Source organism: Salmo salar, chromosome 15, assembly GCF_965601325.2.
Source record: "Salmo salar chromosome 15, fSalSal1, whole genome shotgun sequence".
In the NCBI taxonomy this organism is placed as follows: Eukaryota; Metazoa; Chordata; class Actinopteri; order Salmoniformes; family Salmonidae; genus Salmo; species Salmo salar.
In genome coordinates this window covers 42,757,231-42,775,183 of record NC_138305.1, presented here as the reverse complement: position 1 = coordinate 42,775,183, position 17,953 = coordinate 42,757,231, and the positions used below count along the sequence as shown (strand labels likewise).

The 17,953-nt window shown below is 43.0% G+C and overlaps 1 protein-coding gene across 1 annotated transcript in view; it reads left to right on the top strand.

Annotated features, from left to right (window-relative positions):
• LOC106571386 (solute carrier family 35 member F1) overlaps nucleotides 1–17,449 on the top strand; it is a 135,967-nt gene extending 118,518 nt beyond the window's left edge. Inside the window, exon 8 of the mRNA XM_014144409.3 lies at nucleotides 15,731–17,449. Coding sequence (XP_013999884.1) covers nucleotides 15,731–15,955 — 225 coding nt within the window. The 3' untranslated portion in view covers nucleotides 15,956–17,449. The remainder of the gene's footprint in view (nucleotides 1–15,730) is intronic.
• Nucleotides 17,450–17,953: the final 504 nt, after the last annotated feature.

Genomic DNA, 17,953 nt, shown 5'->3' with positions numbered 1-17,953 from the left:
TGCAGTCAACAACGCTGGCAGATCACACTTTATTTTAAGGTTACTACTGTATATGTCCATGTTAGGTCTGTAAGTAACCTGGAAGGGAGTCAGAGACCACCATGAATAAGGTCCTTTCTTCAAAGAAAACCCACCACTGCTTTTATTTCTACTGTGCTCCTTCGGGTGGCAATCTCCTGAATAAATACAGTACAATGAGCATGGCGGGGTGTGAGACAGCCTCCTTCAGCCCAGAAATGCCATTAAGTCCTGGGGTCTGTGTCACGGTATCCAGCCTGCCCTGTGATTGGAGAATGTGAAGTGGAGCGCAGGGTCTATAGTAGCTAGCACTCTCAGCAGCTCAAGGCTGTTCCCTCTCCGCTGTTTTAATCAGGCCCTTGTGCTGTCACTAAGGGGCCTCGTTTCCATCCTCACCACAATCACTTTGCCCCAATCACACTCAAGAGATGCTGTCTGCTGATTGGGTGGCCAACTCACACAGTTGGACATGACCAGGGTAGCTCTGAGATGAGCAGATGACGTTGGTAAAGGTTCTTGTATCATCACTCTGAAGGGGTAAGACAAGAGGGAGTCGACCTTGCAATATTTATCTATGAAATCACAGGGCAGAGAGAGGCTTTTTTTGTTCTAGAAATTTATTGGGAAAGTTGTGATAAAACAGCTATTGTGGGCCATTGTCTAATGTCGGTTATCAATCCAAGAGGAAAACGGAGTATTCAATGGAACGTTCTGTGGTGTACTTGGCTAAATCATTCACTCCGATCATTTTAAATTGTACAACTGGAGCTTAAACCTGTAGTTTGTTCTGTTGTGAGTTCTTTTGTGTTAACTCTGTAGTATTACTGAACCTGAGAATAATAAATGATATTCTTGTCCATGTTTTGGGTAAAACAGCTTCATTGTGTCATGTTCAGAAAGGCTGGACAGATTATTACCAAATGCTACGAGTGGTAGCAGAATTCAGGAAGTATCCATTATGGTCTGTACATGAAATGAATGCTTAAACCATTCCTAATATAATAAAGGCCTTCTCTCTACCTTGTCGTACATGTTATGTTGGGCCAGCAGCAGACAGTGCAATGGAGAAGTATAAGCAGTACACACACCCATTGTAAGCCTTCCCTGTAGCTCAGTTGGTAGAGCATGGTGTTTGCAACACCAGGGTTGTGGGTTCGATTCCCACGGGGGGCCAGCACAGAAAAAAATGTATGAAATTGTATGAAATGTATGCATTCACTACTGTAAGTCGCTCTGGATAAGAGCGTCTGCTAAATGACTAAAATGTAAAAATGTACTTTATCTTTGTGGCGACATGCAGCGTGAGAGAACAGATACACAGTATTTTGTTCAAATCTCTCCCTCTCTTTTTCTGTCTCACACCACCTCTCTGTCTCTATTATTCTCTCTCGCTTTCCCTTCTCTCTCCCCCCTCCCTCTCTCTGTAAGCTTCCTCAAGTTGGTCCTGCGTTGACAAATAGCCATGTCTACTGCAGACCACCACCCCAATCAGCCCATTGCTGATCCCTCTCTATAATACATGTTCCCCTACCCACTGTGCATGGATGACTTCTTCTGCACCTGTAATCCATTGCATTTCAACACATATTGCCATGGGTCAGAGAGAAAAATTAGCAATTTTATAATGCTATTCTACCCATTTTGTTATAATGCAGAGAGAAAATGTGGCAGTTTTATAGCTAAGTTCCTTCTACACATTTGGCTATTGCTTATAACGTGTTAATATGCTATTTGGGGGGCCCCTGACCTAAAAATATGTTTTTATTCTGGGGGGGTTGGTGGCCCCCTGGAAGTCATGGACCCCGGGGCACGTGCCATGCATGCATGTTCGGTAATCTAGCCCTGCAGGCAGTTATTGTGGGAAGAAAGAGAAGGGAACTTCAGATTGTCTTGGCCTCTGGATGCATTTTTACAATGTCTGTGCTGCTTTGAAGGTAAGAGCTATTACCGACCAGACAGAACCAATCTACAAAGAATAAGAAAGTGATTGAGTTGTACTTTGGACAATATGTCTGTCATGGCTGCACTGAAAGAGTAAATATCTCAAGGTAGCCAGTCTTTGTAGAGAAGAAAGCATTCCATTCAACACCTGAGACAACTGTACTAACCCAATGTATATGGCCATTATTCAAAGATGAATCATAGCAGTTTTCAGAATTTGATTGAAACACAGATTCATACTCATCTGATGTCCTTATTGTAGCTGCAGTGAGTCAGTGTAACGAGGTGCGCTGAGAGTCGGGAAGCAAGTTCGGGAGTGAGTGTTTTAATAAATAAACGCAACATAATACAAAACACGAACAACACACAGACATGAAACTGAAACAGAAACAATAACACCTGGGGAAGGAACCAAAGGCAGTGACATATATAGGGAAGGTAATCAGGGAAGTGATGGAGTCCAGGTGAGTCTGACGCTGTCACGGGTGTCATATTGATTAGACCAAAATGCAGCGGGAGTCTGTATACTCATCTTCTTTTTTATTTGGCAGAAAGAAGGAAAACCAAAACAAAACACACGTATACAAAAATAACGATGACAAACAGTCCTGTAAGGCATACAGCTATACACGAAACAACTACTCACAAAATCCCATAGAAAAACACCTCTTAAATAGGACCTTCAATTAGAAGCAACTAGGAGCAGCTGCTTCCAATTGAAGGTCAACCCAACAAACACCACATAGAAATAGACATACTAGAACTAACATAGAAATAGACTAACAAGAACATAACCCAACAAACCCCGAAACACTCTAAACAAACACCCCTCTTAAATCAGAACATAGCCCAACAAACCCCGAAACACTCTAAACAAATACCCCCCTGCCACGTCCTGACCAAACTACAATAACAAATAACCCCTTATACTGGTCAGGACGTGACAGACGCGCGAGTGCGCGTAACGAAGGTGACAGGTGTGCGCCATAATGAGCAGCCTGGTGACCTAGAGGCCGGAGAGGGTGCACACGTGACAGTCAACATTAATACTTGTTCAAATGAAATTGCCTAGGAACAGTGGCAATTTTAGCATGTAAATCTTGGTGGGCAAACTCAACCAATTTTTTTTTAGATGCATGCCAGCAAAGCCACAACAGAATGAGTTTTTTCCCCACAGAGGGCTTTATTACAGACAGAAATACTCCTCTGCATCGCCTCAGACGATCCTGCAGGTGATGAAGCCGGATGTGGAGGCCCTGGGCTGGCGTGGTTACATGTAGTCTGGTTGTGAGGGTGGTGGGACATACTGCCAAATTCTCTAAAACGACGTTGGAGGCAGCTTATAGTAGAGAAATTAACATTAAATTATCTGGCAACAGCTCTGGTGGACATTCCTGCAGTCAGCATGCTAATTATACACTCCCTCAACTTGACACCTGTGGTATTGTGTTGTGTGACAAAACTGCACATTTTAGTGGCTTTTTATTGTCCCCAGCACATGGAGCGCCTGTGTAATGATCATGCTGTTTAATCAGCTTCTTGATGTGCCACACCTGTCAGGTGGGTGGATTATCTTGGCAAAGGAGAAATTCGCACTAACAGAGAGGTAAAAAAATTGGTACACAACATTTTTGAAAAAATAAGCTTTTTGTGCGTATGGAAAATTTCTGGGATTTTTTATTTCAGCTCATGAAACATGGGACCAACACTTTACGTGTCACATTTATATTTGGTTCAGTGTACATGGGTTTACTGAACTTTTTGTTGAAAAAAAACATGGTTACAGACCCATCAACATTATATAGTATCCCCTCCTCGTGAAGAAAGGCACATGAGCTAATTATAATACACAAATTCATCAAAAATATGAAATGTACCATTCCAACATTGCCTAAAATGATGAATAAGATACTAATGAGAGAGACCTATATAAGCAATGTAACAATTGAGATGTACAAACTATGGCATAAGGGAACAATGAACGGGTAAGAGGCAAGCCATAATTTCGATTAAGAAATTAAGCTAAAATGGACAAATATGTACACCAAGACAGTCGTGAAGAGGGCACAACAAAGCCTATTCCCCCTCAGGAGACTGAAAAGATTTGGCATGGGTCCTCAGATCCTCAAAAAGTTCTACAGCTGCACCATTGAGAGCATCCTAACTGGTTGCATCGCTGCCTGGTATGGCAACTGCTCGGCCTCCGACCGCAAGGCACTACAGAGGGTAATGCGCACATTTTACATTTACATTTGCGCACGGCCCAGTACATCACTGGGGCCAAGCTTGCTCCCATCCAGGACCTCTATACCAGGAGGAGTCGGAGGAAGGCCCAAAAAATTGTCAAAGACTCCAGCCACCCAAGTCATAGACCGTTCTCTCTGCTACCGCACGGCAAGCGGTACCGGAGCGTCTAGGTCCAAAAGGCTTCTTAACAGCTCTACCCTCAAGCCATAAGACTGCTGAACAGCTAATCAAATGGCTACCCAGACTATTTGTATTGCCCCCCCCCCCCCCCCCTCCCCAATCACCGCGACTAACCGGTGCCCCCGCACATTGACTCTGTACCAGTAACCCCTTGCTATTGTTATTTTACTGCAGCTCTTTAATTATTTGTTACTTTTATTTTTTACAGAAGAGTAGGCTAAGTTCTTAGTGGGAGAGGGACCAAATTCTTAGGGTGAGACACACCCTAAGTGTAGTAAGCTACTAACAGCTTACTTCACAACATACATTTAGTATTACTGTCTTAGCTACAGTATTCATACAGTTTAATCGGAAAGTATTCAGACCCACATTTTGTTACATTACAGCCTTGTTCTAAAATGTATTTAATAGTTTTTTTCTTCATCAATCTACACACAATACCCCATAATGACAAAGCAAAAACTATTTTTATTTTTTTTTGCTAACATTTTTGTATTTTTACAAAGAAAAAAATATAAATGGTACATTTACATAAGTATTCAGACCCTTTACTCAGTACTTTGTTGACGCACTTTTAGTGGCCATTACAGTCTCGAGTCTTCTTGGGTTTGACGCTACAAGCTTGGCACACATGTATTTGGGGAGTTTCTCCCATTCTTCTCTGCAGATCCTCTCAAGCACTGTCAGGAGCAGGTTTGGAGCAGGTTTTCATCAAGGATGTCTCTGTACTTTGCGCCGTTCATCTTTCCCTCGATCCTGACTAGTCTCCCAGTCCCTGCCGCTGAAAAACATCCCCACATGCTGCCACCACCATACTTCACTGTAGGGATGGTGCCAGGTTTCCTCCAGACGTGACGCTTGGAATTCATGCCAAAGAGTTCAATCTTGGTTTCATCAGACCAGAGAATATTTTTTCTCATGGTGTGAGAGTCTTTAGGTGCCTTTTGGCAAACTCTGAGCGGGCTGTCATGGGCCTTTTACTGAGGAGTGGCTTCCGTCTGGCCACTCCACCATAAAGGCCTGATTGGTGGAGTGCTGCAGAGATTGTTGTCCTTCTGGAAGGTTATCTGATCTCCACAGAGGAACTCTGGAGCTCTGTCAACGAGACCATTGGGTTCTTGGTCACCTCCCTGACCAAGGCCTTTCTCTTCTCCCCCGATTGCTCAGTTTGGCAGGACGGCCAGCTCGAGGAAGAGTCTTGGTAATTACAAACTTCTTCAATTTAAGAATGATGGAGGCCACGGTGTTCTTGAGGACCTTCAGTGCCTCAGACATTTTTTGGTACCCTTTCCTAGATCTGTGCCTCGACACAATCCTGTCTCGGAGCTCTATGGACAATACCTTCGACCTCATGTTTAGTTTTTTTTCTCTGAAATGCACTGTCAACTGTGGGACTTTATATAGACAGGTGTGTGCCTTTCCAAATCATGTCCAATCAATTGAATTTACCACAGGTGGAGTCCAATCAAGTTGTAGAAACAAGGATGACTAATGGAAACAGGATACACCTGAGCTCACTTTTGAGTCTCAAAGCAAAGGGTCTGAATAGTTTCTCGAAACCTGTTTTCGCTTTGTCATTATGGGGTATTGTGTGTAGATTAAGGAAACATTTTTTATTTAATCCGTTTGAGAATAAGGCAGTAATGTAGCAAAATGTGGAAAAAGTGAAGGTCTGAATACTTTCTGAATGCACTGTGTCTGCCTGGCAAATTACATCATTTATGCAGCAGCATACAAGACATATTTTTAGACTCACTGTTGTGCTGTGTTCACTTGAACAGGAAGGTGGCTCAGCGGTCCATCTTGTGGGCAAACTTTGTCATAAATCTTTGTCATCAAGGTCTGGCATTCTCTGGATGTATGGTACTTTCAAGGATTGAATAGGATTTGCAAGTATATTGTTGATGTGATCCATGGTGATGACTGCTTGTCTAGTTAGCTAGCTTGCTAGCTAAGACTTTGAAAGTATGATATTGACATGATCAGTCCAATCAAAGCTACAGTAGATATAACATGATTTGATGTAATTTTATCTGTGGCCGATACTTCTAATGTAAATATATGGCAGCACCCAATGGGGCTTGAACTGCCTAGCTCTCCCTGTACATTTTGTGGTGACATAGTGTCCCCATGAGTGACAGAACACTGAGCAGATCACGGCGCAACTAGAGAAGATTACCAACACTTACGCTCTGTATTTTCGCTGGCTGCCCCACCACCACAGAGAGCACTGAGCTAGGCTGAAACACCTGCATTTTGGAACTGCCTTACTCAAGAAAGAGACCAGGTTTGTATGCAGCTTTATTAACTCAAGGATTTATTTGTATTTATTTGCAAATATTTGCAAATTGAAGTGACACGAATGAATGCCAAAATAACATTTTATTTTTTGCTAAACAGGGGGGGCTCAAAACAGTTCTGCCCCACCTGCCCTGAATGATGGGTCGCCACTGCCTAGGAACAACACAAACATTTATTTTCCTCACTAGAACTAATTGCTTTTGAACTCCTAAGGGGAGATGCAGGGAGTTGTGTACTATTATTGACAGTTGCGGATGAATTAATATTAATAGCGTTATACTGTAAACTAGAGAGAATCAAGAGGGGAGTAGATATTACAAATGTCTCCAGTTAGTTTTAGTATTGATGGAATATTCTGAAATAAGATCTTTCACAATGCCTTGGCTGGTTTTTTGGCTAAAACCTTTGCAGCATTTAGCTGAGCCACTTTGAATGAATATGCCATATCATTCTCCTTCCAGATATTAACAACAGCTATACTGTATATCTAATGGTTGGTTGGTTTATCAATGCTGTAGTTTTAAATCGAAAGGTGAGGGAACAGGGAAGTAGTTGGCTTTTTACTCGGTCTTACCTCCCTGACCACTATTACCACAACTGTACTCTTTGCCTCCAACCAGACCAGCATGAGGAATGCATCTGAATGCCTGTGTCAGCAGTTCACAACACAGTGTACTTTACGGTACAAGTGCTTACAATACCATTCTCAGTAGCGCATGCTGTCCAATGTTGAAATGATAGTGGTATCCTGGAATTACTTTTAGAAAAGCTATGTTTGTCCTCAGAACAAATCACATCAATAGTACCAACCCCACACCTTAAATTATCTTTCCTTAGTGATCAGTGATTTGTCTTGGGTTAAAATCATCAATCATGACAAAGTCCTAATACTAAGCATGCAGTGCTAATGGTTTGGTTTAACCGGGCTCTGAGCAGCAGGAGCATTAAACCCAGATCCTCGACCTCTATCATCAGACAGTCATATTTGATTCATATTCTCTAAATGGCTCCTGTCCTCACATTATCAAATCAAATCAAATGTTTTTGGTCACATGCTCTGAATACAACTGCTTACTTACAAGCCCTTAACCAACAATTAAGTTTGAAGAAAAATAGCAAAGAAAATAAAAATAAAGTAACAAATACTTAAGAGCAGCAGTAAAATAACAATAGTGAGGCTATATACAGGGGGTACCGGTACAGAGTCAATGTGAGGGGGCACCTGTTAGTCAAGGTAATTTAGGTAATATATACATGTGGGTAGAGTTATTAAAGTGACTTATGCATAGATAATAACAGAGAGTAGCAGCAGTATAAAAGAGGGCAATCCAAATAGTCTGGGTATACATTTGACTAGATGTTCAGGAGTCTTATGGCTTGGGGGAGAAGCTGTTTAGATGCCTCTTGGACCTAGACTTGGTGCTCCGGTACCGCTTGACGTGCGGTAGCAGAGAGAACAGTCTATGACTTGGGTGGCTGGAATCTTTGACTATTTTTTGGGGCCTTCCTCTGACACCGCCTGGTATAGAGGTCCTGGATGGCAGGAAGCTTGGCCCCAGTGATGTACTGGGCCATACACACTACCCTCTGTAGTGCCATGCACTCGGAGGCCGAGCAGTTGCCATACCAGGCAGTGATGCAACCAGTCAGGATGCTCTCGATGATGCAGCTGTAGAACCTTTTGAGGATCTGAGGACCCATTCCAAATCTTTTCAGTTTCCTGATGGGGAATAGGTTTTGTCATGCCCTCTTCATGACTGTCTTGGTGTGCTTGGACCATGTTAGTTTGTTGGTGATGTGGACACCAAGGAACTTGAAGCTCTCAACCTGCTCCACTACAGCCCTGTTGATGAGAATGGGGGCATGCTTGGTCCTCCTTTTCCTGTAGTCCACAATCATCTCCTTAATCTTGATCACGTTGAGGGAGAGGTTGTTGTCCTGGCACCACTTGGCCAGGGTACTATGGTGTTGAACGCTGAACTGTAGTCAATAAATAGCATTCTCACATAAGTGTTCCTTTTGTTCAGGTGTGAAAGGGCAGTGTGGAGTGCAATAGAGATTGCATCATCTGTGGATCTGTTGGGGTGGTATGCAAGTTGGAGTGGGTCTAAGGTTTCTGGGATAATGGTGTTGATGTGAGCCATGACCAGCCTTTCAATGTACTTCATGGCTACAGACGTGAGTGCTACGGGTCGGTAGTCATTTAGGCACGTTTCCTTAATGTTCTTGGGCACAGAGACTAGGGTGGTCTGCTTGAAACATTTTGCTATTACAGACTCGGGCAAGGAGAGGTTGTAAAAGGTCAGTGAAGACACTTGCCAGTTGGTCAGCGCATGCTCAGAGTACATGTCCTGGTCATCTGTCTGGCCCTGCGGCCTTGTGAATGTTGTCCTGTTTAAAGGTCTTACTCATATCGGCTGCGAAGAGCGTGATCACACAGTCGTCCGGAACACCTGGTGCTCTCATGCATGTTTCAGTGTTACTTGCCTCGAAGCGAGCATAGAAGTAATTTAGCTCGTCTGGTAGGTTTGTGTCACTGGGCAGCTCTCTGCTGGGCTTCCCTTTGTAGTCTGTAATAGTTTGCAATCCCTGCCACATCTGACGAGCGTCGGAGCTGGTGTAGTATGATTTGATCTTAGTCCTGTATTGATGCATTGTCTGTTTGATGGTTCGTCGGAAGGCATAGCAGGATTTCTTATACACTTCCAGTTTAGAGTCCCGCTCCTTGAAAGCGACAGCTCTACCCTTTAGCTCAGTGTGGATGTTGCCTGTAATCCATGGCTTCTGGTTGGGGTATGTACAGTCACTGTGGGGACGAAGTCATCAATCCACTTATTGATGAAGCCAGTGACAATGTGGTGTATTCCACAATGCCATCGGAAGAATCCCGGAACATATTCCAGTTTGTGCTAGCAAAACAGTCCTGTAGCTTAGCATCTGCTTCATCTGACCACTTTTTTATTGACTGAGTCACTGGTGCTTCCTGCTTTAATTTTTGCTTGTAAGCAGGAATCAGGAGGATATAATTATGGTCAGATTTGCCAAATGGAGGGTGAGGGAGAGCTTTTTTACGCGTCTCTGTGTGTGGAGGTGGTCTTGAGTTTTGTTTTCCCTCTGGTTGCACGTTTAACATGCTGATATAAATTAGGTAAAACAGAATTAAGTTTCCCTGCATTAAAGTCCCCGGCCACTGTAGTGGTATGTAGACAGCTACGAAAAATACAGATGAAAACTCTCTAGGTATATAGTGTGGTCTACAGCTTATCTTGAGATACTCTACCTCAGGTGAGCAAAACCTAGAGACTTCCTTAGATATCGTGCACCAGCAGTTGTTTATAAATATACATAGACCCCCACCCCTAGTCTTACCAGAGGCTCCTGTTCTATCCTGCCAATGCAGTGTGGAACCCACCAGCTGATGTTAATCATGTCGTCGTTCAGCCACGACTCGGTGAAGCATAAGATATTACAGTTTTTAATGTCCCATTGATAGGATATACTTGCATTTAGCTTGTCCAATTTATTTTCCAGCAATTGTGCATTGGCCAGTAGTATGGATGGCCAGGGCAGATTAGCCACTCGTCGGCGGATCCTCACAAGGCACCCCGATCTCTTTCCGCAATATCTTTTCCGTCTCTTTCTCCTGTGAATGATGGGGATGAGGGCCTGTTCGGGTGTCTGGAGTAAATTCTTCTTGTCTGACTCATTAAAGAGAAATTCTTCATCTAGTTCAAGGTGAGCAATCGCTGGTCTGATGTGCAGAAGCTCTTTCCAGTCATAGGAAACTGTAGCAGCTACATTATGTACAAAATAAGTTACAAAAAATGCGAAAAAACTAACAAAATAGTATGGTTGGTTAAGAGCCGATGAAACGGCAGCCATCCTCTCCGGCGCCATTATAGCTCATTGAAATTAGCTGTAGCTGATGTAATGTAATGCTATCTCTACCTGCCATGACCATAGTAGGAAGAAACCATGACCTGGTAGGAATCTAATCAGAACAGAGCAACAAGCCATAGCACACCATCTGCTTAAAAGAAAACGGCTACATTTTCATTCTCCTCAAAGGTTTTCCTACAGTAGATTAGGAACAGTGGTGGTGAAAGTCTCCTCCTTAGGCGGCTGACGTTCTATCATGGTTTGCAGGGCTCTAGCCGTGGCTCCTGTAGAGAATGTAAATGAGTATGTGGAGATGTCGCCATGCTAAGTAGAATGTATTCCTCTCAGTTTCCCAGTTATTGCTTTTTCCTCTCATATATTCTCCCTCGCTGCAATAGCACTTTCTTCGGCCCATTACTCCACATGTTAATAAAAGTCTCCTTGACAGAGCTATCTGCCTAATTTGTTTCCCGTGTTCTACATTGATATTGCTCTCAGGAGTGTTTACTTTAGCAAACGCTAAATTGAAACACTGCGTGTGAGGTATTGCAGCTCTACAATAGGGGCATGTGTGTGTGCCTCCAGAGAGAGAGAATACCGGGTTGTCGCGGCAATGATTCATATTTCAGTGGGACGAAGTGCGAAGTTTCATTTATGCCCAGTATTGTTTTTGTAATCCCTTTATCCCTGTGACTGTGATATCCATGTGACATTCATGTGTTAGGTGATGTACAGGTAACTGCCAAAAATAAAAGGAAACATTGAGTAAAGAATCAAATCAAATGTTAAAATACAGTTGTGTTTGTCACATACTTCGTAAACAGGTGTAGACTAACAGGGAAATGCTTACTTACGGATCCTTTTTCAATGCACAGTGAAAGATGATAAAAAAATCTAATAGAAATGGTGACACGAGGAATAAATACACAGTGAATAACGAATAACAATGGCGAGTAAAAATAACATGGCTATATACAGAAAGTACCAGTACTGAGTCGATATGCAGGTGTACTAGGTAAATGAGGTAGCTATGTACATATACTGTAGGTAGGATTAAAGTGACTAGGCAACAGGACATATAACAGACCGTAGCAGGAGTGGGTAGCCATTTGATTAGCTATTTAGCAGTCTTGTTGTGCAGTCTTATGGCTTGGGTGTAGAAGCTGTTCAGGGTCCGCTGGTTCCAGACTTGGTGCAATGGTACCGCTTGCTGTGCAGTAGCGGAGAGAACAGTCTATGATTTGGGTGGCTGGAGTCTTTGAAAAATGCCTTGCAGTTGCCGTACCGAGCGGTGATGCTGCCATTCAAGATGCTCTCAATGGTGCAGCTGTAGAACTTGTTGAGGAACTGAGGGCCCATGCCAAATCCTTTCAGCCTCCTGGGGGGGAAGAGGCACTGTCGTGCCCTCTTCACAACTGTGTGTGTGGACCATGTTAGTTCCTTAGTGATGTGGGCACCGAGGAACTTGAAGCACTCGACCCGCTCCACTACAGCCCCGTCGATGTGGATGGTGGTATGCTAGTAAATGTTCGTAAATGAGGAGTACAAAGTACTGTATATTGAAAGCAGTTGTGGTTCTGGAGTTAATTAAGCAATTAACATCCTCATCATGCTTAGGGTCATGTATAAAATGCCCAGTTGCCATTATTTTGGCTACCATGGCTAGAAGAGATCTGTGACTTTGAAAGAGGGGTCTCAAATGAGCATAGGAGGTTTAAAGAGTGTGTGTGTGTGTGTGCGTGTGTGTGTGCGTGTGTGTGTGCGTGTGTGTGTGTGTGTGTGTGTGTGTGTGTGTGTGTGTGTGTGTGTGTGTGTGTCTCAGTCACCAGATCTCAACCCAATTGAACACTTATGGGAGATTCTGGAGTGGTGCCTGAGACGGTGTTTTCCACCCTCAACAAAACACCAAATTATGGAATTTAACGTGGAAGAATGGTGTCACATCCCTACAATAGAGTTCCTAACACTTGTAGAATCTATGCCAAGGCACATTGAAGCTGTTCTGGCGGCTCGTGGTGGCCCAATGCCCTATTAAGACAGTTTATGTTGGTGTTATACCTGCAGGTATTTTGTGTTGTTTCTGTAAATGCATGGTCAAAATTCAAGCTCTATTCTTGATGTTCTCTGTGTAGTCCTGTTAGTGTGCCGAGACAGAAACTGTTTTGTTCCTTGATTGACTGTACTTTGACTATCTTTTCTAGTTGTTTTATTTTCTGGTCACCGGACCGATTGCTCCGTATTGCTGCAGCATAAGGCACATCTAGACATCTTCAGGCCAACGGCAACAGAGAGGCTTAATAAAACCTGCATGGGCTTTACTAATTAATACACATTCCTCAAAAGCTTGGAACACATTCACCGAGCGGCGGTGGCGTGAGAGAGTAGAGGGCTCCCTCACTCTCCCTGCTTCCCTCCCTCACTCTCCCTGCTTCCCTCCCTCACTCTCCCTGCTTCCCTCCCTCACTCTCCCTGCTTCCCTCAATCACTCCCCCTGCTTCCCTCAATCACTCTCCCTGCTTCCGTCGCTCCTCTCTCCCTGCTTCCCTCTCTCCTCTCTCCCTGCTTCCCTCTCTCCTCTCTCCCTGCTTCCCTCTCTCCTCTCTCCCTGCTTCCCTCTCTCCTCTCTCCCTGCTTCCCTCTCTCCTCTCTCCCTGCTTCTCGAACTCCTTTCCCTCCTCTCTCCCTGCTTCTCTCGCTCCTCTCTCCCTGCTTGTCTCTCTCTCGCTCCTCACTCCCTCCCTCACTCACTATTTCTCTCTCTGCATCTCTTTCCATCTCTCTCTCTCTCTCTCTGCATGGCCTGCCTATGCTACAGCTAGGACATTGTCAGATAGACAGTCACAGAGACAGTCTCAGGGGTTGTCCACCTGTAGCTCAGCCCACCAATAAGGGGAGCAGAAATAATTAACATCCCATAACACCATGTCTCCCTGCGCCGTCTTACAACATCCCTGCCGTCCCACATCCCTAATGGCAGCTAGCTTCAGCACCCAGGGACATGTGTAATTTGGTAACGGTGTGGTAATCGTGTTAACCCAGGGGAGGAGATGCCACCCACTGCACGCTGCCCATCGATAGGGGACCGACATGGGCATCATGAACGCCCAGGCACTGGAGACTGACATTGTGCCTACTTCGGCACCCTGCTTTTGTGTCCTGAGGGGCCGCCCTGAGAGGAAAGGAATCTACCGTATGTCTGTTCTGTTTCTCTGCAGTGGTCTGAATGTGCCAAAAACCATCTTACAACTCAAAAGCATGCAAATCTTAAACAGACGTTTAATAATACATAATATGTTTGTTTTGAGATCAGAAGACTGATCGTGATAACGAGGCTGTTATGACTAGAGGCACTGGGGATGTTATTCCTACTACTCCCATGAGGCTCAGCCTCTTAGCATATTTAAGAAGGCCCCATATCCACCCCCTGGGGCCAAACATAAAACTCAGCCTAAATTGCAGCAAAACACAGACTCCTATGTTATCCCAGAGGCATTGGATTTTAAATGTCAACCAGTGCCTTACCTTTTGATGTTAGCAGGTTCTTCTTATGATTTTAAACAAATAATGTTTACAGCTGGGAAGTTTTAGATTTAGGATGATGCGCCATACTATTGTTTATTATTGCACTGCAGCAATCTTACAGTAGCTGTAACTTTAATCTCTTATCAGGGATGTAGACCTGGGAAACAGGCCAATAGAGTCATTGGTCAATCATTACATTACAGGTTACAATACATTACCAGTAATCAATCAATTAACTTCCAAGGAAAAAGTAAAGAGAACCAGCTGTACTGTGGTGCAAACTTCAAGGCTAGTATTTGAGTACCCTTGCAACAGTCCACAGAGTGAGGGGCATATAATCAAGGAGACTACTACAGTAGACCATGTCTCATTTTAATACCTCAAAACATTGCCCATTCAAAGTTACAGTTGAGTTATTAGTTGATTTCAACAACAGCCCCCTTCAATACACCAATCAGAACACACCGTCAGGGGCCTTATTTGACAGTACCCAGTCAATGTGCAGGGGTACGAGGTAATACCATCTTGTGATTGAGTTGATTGAATGAGGACAAACAACCATATATATATTTTGGGGGGAGAGATACACATTAAAAATGTCTTCCTAGACAGGATTGATGGGGTAAATAAACATAAATGTTTTTTCTGCGCTAAGTATGAGAGTAAAACAGATTCTGGAATAATCCCTGTTATGATACATACAAAACCAAGCAAGATGCTACAAACATGGCTTCACAGACATGGATTTACAGACAAACATGGGTATTGACCCTAGATCTTGTGAGAGACGGAAAGTGACACTCAAGTACCAACCAGTCATTTGTGTTGACACAGCAGTACACAGTGGATAGGAAAATAGGCCAAATGCACACAGTACATCTAAGAACGTAAAGGCCCGAAGCTCCAATGAGAATGTTCCATTACTCAGTCTGCATGTCAATGGAGCTTTATGTGATTCATACGTTCTATTCACACATATCAGTATGATAACACGACACATCAGGTCACAGTACAGTGTTCCAATGAGAATTAGACAGAATTAGTGGCACAAGCTCAAATCTTGTATATAGCCTCCTTATTGTTATTGTGTTACTATTTCCTTTTTTTCCCCCTTTGGCTAATTGTTTTTATTTTATTTTTTAGAACTTTTTAACTCTGAGTTGTTGGGAAAGGTCTCGTAAGTAAGCGTTTCACTGGAGAGTCTACACCTGTTGTATTCGGCGCATGTGACCAATACAGTTGGATTTGATTTTGATTATCACCCTGTCTTTGGGGATTCTAGTTTTTACTTGTCACATGATAGGTTCCCGCTTTGCCAAGGATGTGACGTCAGTGTGACTCGTAATAGATGTTCACTAAAAATAGAAAAACAAATGTAGACATTCTGTTCTAAAAAGGCTCATTACCTCGTGCATTTCATTACTACTCATTCCTATTTCCTAACTTCAGTTTCTAGACATAGTCATCACTATGCAAACTCACTGCTTCAACATTTTCTAGAATTGTGCCATGAGTAGCCCACAAGGCAGCCTCTTGGAAACTCTGCTTGGTCTGCTATTACAATGCCCTCTGTTACATCTCATCAGACAGAGATATTTCCCTATTTCTTAGTTTACGGAGAGTGTTTGTGTGTCTGTTCCAGTTTTCAGGGCTCTACCTCCTGTCCTTCGTCATCATCATCCTGGGTCTGGTGTTCTACACCTCCTCCTCCACCTACGTGGCACAGGACCCGCGCGTCTACAAGCATTTCCGCAACGCCGGCCACCCCATCACGGACACGCCCACTCTGGGGCCCCTGGAACCCTCGGTGACCTATACCAGCCTAAGGCAGGAGATAGAGGAAGAGCCTCGCATCAGGGTGGCCTGAGAGGGTGGGGCCTAATCATCCACTGCCCCACCTCCCCAGATTCTGTACAAAGAGAAGGATCACTGAATGATTAAAAAAATGATCGAAAACATGTAGCAAACAAGCAAAAGTACACTGTGATAGCAAACTGTGAATAGATAGCAGTGGCTATTTCTGATTTTGAAGATTTGTTTCATGTATAGAAATATACTGTTACCCCATCACATTCCCTCGTACTGTACATTTGACATGTTTAAAGGTTTTGTGCTTAAGACTTGTGTAAATGCTCAATTGTGACTGTTTCCTTTTTTACATGAGCACAAATCGTTAATGCATTTTAAGCTTTGAGTTTGCGCTGTGGGTTATTTCAGTGTTTAATTGTTCCTTCAAATCAATCTCTTTTTGGAAAACTCCCCCGTTAAAGTAACATGTCCAGAGGTACGATAAAGTAATACACAGACTTAACATGAGTCAGTGCCTTACTATGTATTACTGTTGTGTGTTAGAGCTGCACATTATAAATGGCCCCTTCCCTGTCCAGCATTGTCTGAGGACATTGGATACTGATGTAGCCCCTCCAGTTATATTCATTTATAAACTGGGTGGTTCGAGCCCTGAATGCTGATTGGTTGACAGCCGTGGTATATCAGACCATATACCACGGGTATGACAAAACGTTTATTTTTACTGCTCTAATTATGTTAGTAACCAGTTCATAATCGCAATAAGGCACCTCGGGAGTTTGTGGTATATGGCCAATATACCACGGCTAAGGGCTGTATCCAGGCACTCCGCGTTGTGTCGTGCTTAAGAACAGTCCTTAGCCGTAGTATATTGGCCATATACCATACCTCCTTGTGCCTTATTGCATAGGGTGGCGCACAATTAGCCCAGTGTTGTCCGGGTTAGGGTTTGGCTGGGGTAGGCCGTCTTTGTAAATAAGACTTTGTTCTTAACTGACTTGCCTAGTTAAATAAGGTTAAATAAAAAATATAAATAAAATTGCTTAAATAAACTCTACTTAGAACACTGTGGATTGCTTCTCTGCAGTACATTTAGTCTGACCTTACAACTACTTACCCACAGATATAACAACTTTCCATGTTGGAACCATTATCTCCTGAGGCAAATGGGTATAAAGACAAATATATCAGGATTGCTAATGGAGTGACGTGATTATTGTACATTTGGTTCATTGTTCATATGTACTGTACACTGAACTCTAGTTGATAGAAAAATAACAACTGGTTGTAAAAATGTGATGATTACAATGCACTTGTCATTCCAGAATTGTGCTGTTCTCTTTTATTGATTGTCCAGCTGTTGGACTGTATTTTAAGTGTGTTGCTTTTTATTCCCTGCTGGATTTTATCCAAAGCACATTAATGAAATGATTTGGAACAGATTTCTTTCAAAGTATTATTATTCCCAGTTTTTTGTATTATATTTGATTTTGGTGTATTGGAGCACTTGCTGTCAGAAACGTTGTCGAAAATAAAGTATCTTTGTCTGAAACGCTGAGAATTCAGTTAAGAAAAATCACACCACTCAAAACATGTTACCAGGAACACTCAAAAAATTATTCATAGTATTTTCATAGCAATTTGGGGTTTCGGTGAAGATTAGCGCAAAGAAACACAGAAACAAGAGCACTATTTGCAACTGAATATTGTTGAGTGAATGGTTGGGCAGATACAGATAACCTCATCCACAATTGATGATGGAGCTCATCACTGTGCAGGTCCACAACTGAAACAGCAGAAGAGCAGGTCATGTTGAAACAGGCAACTGCTCATTTAGTTGTTCATTTCTATTATATTCTGGAATACAGTATGTAGAACATTGTAACATTCCTTTTGGAAGTCCGAGCAAATGCGCTTTGGTCATAGGGACTTCAGATTGCAATATTGTTTTTATATACAGTACCAGTCAAAAGTTTGGACACCTACTCATTCAAGGTTTTTTCTTTATTTTTGCTATTTTCTACATTGGAGAATAATAGTGAAGACATCAAAACTA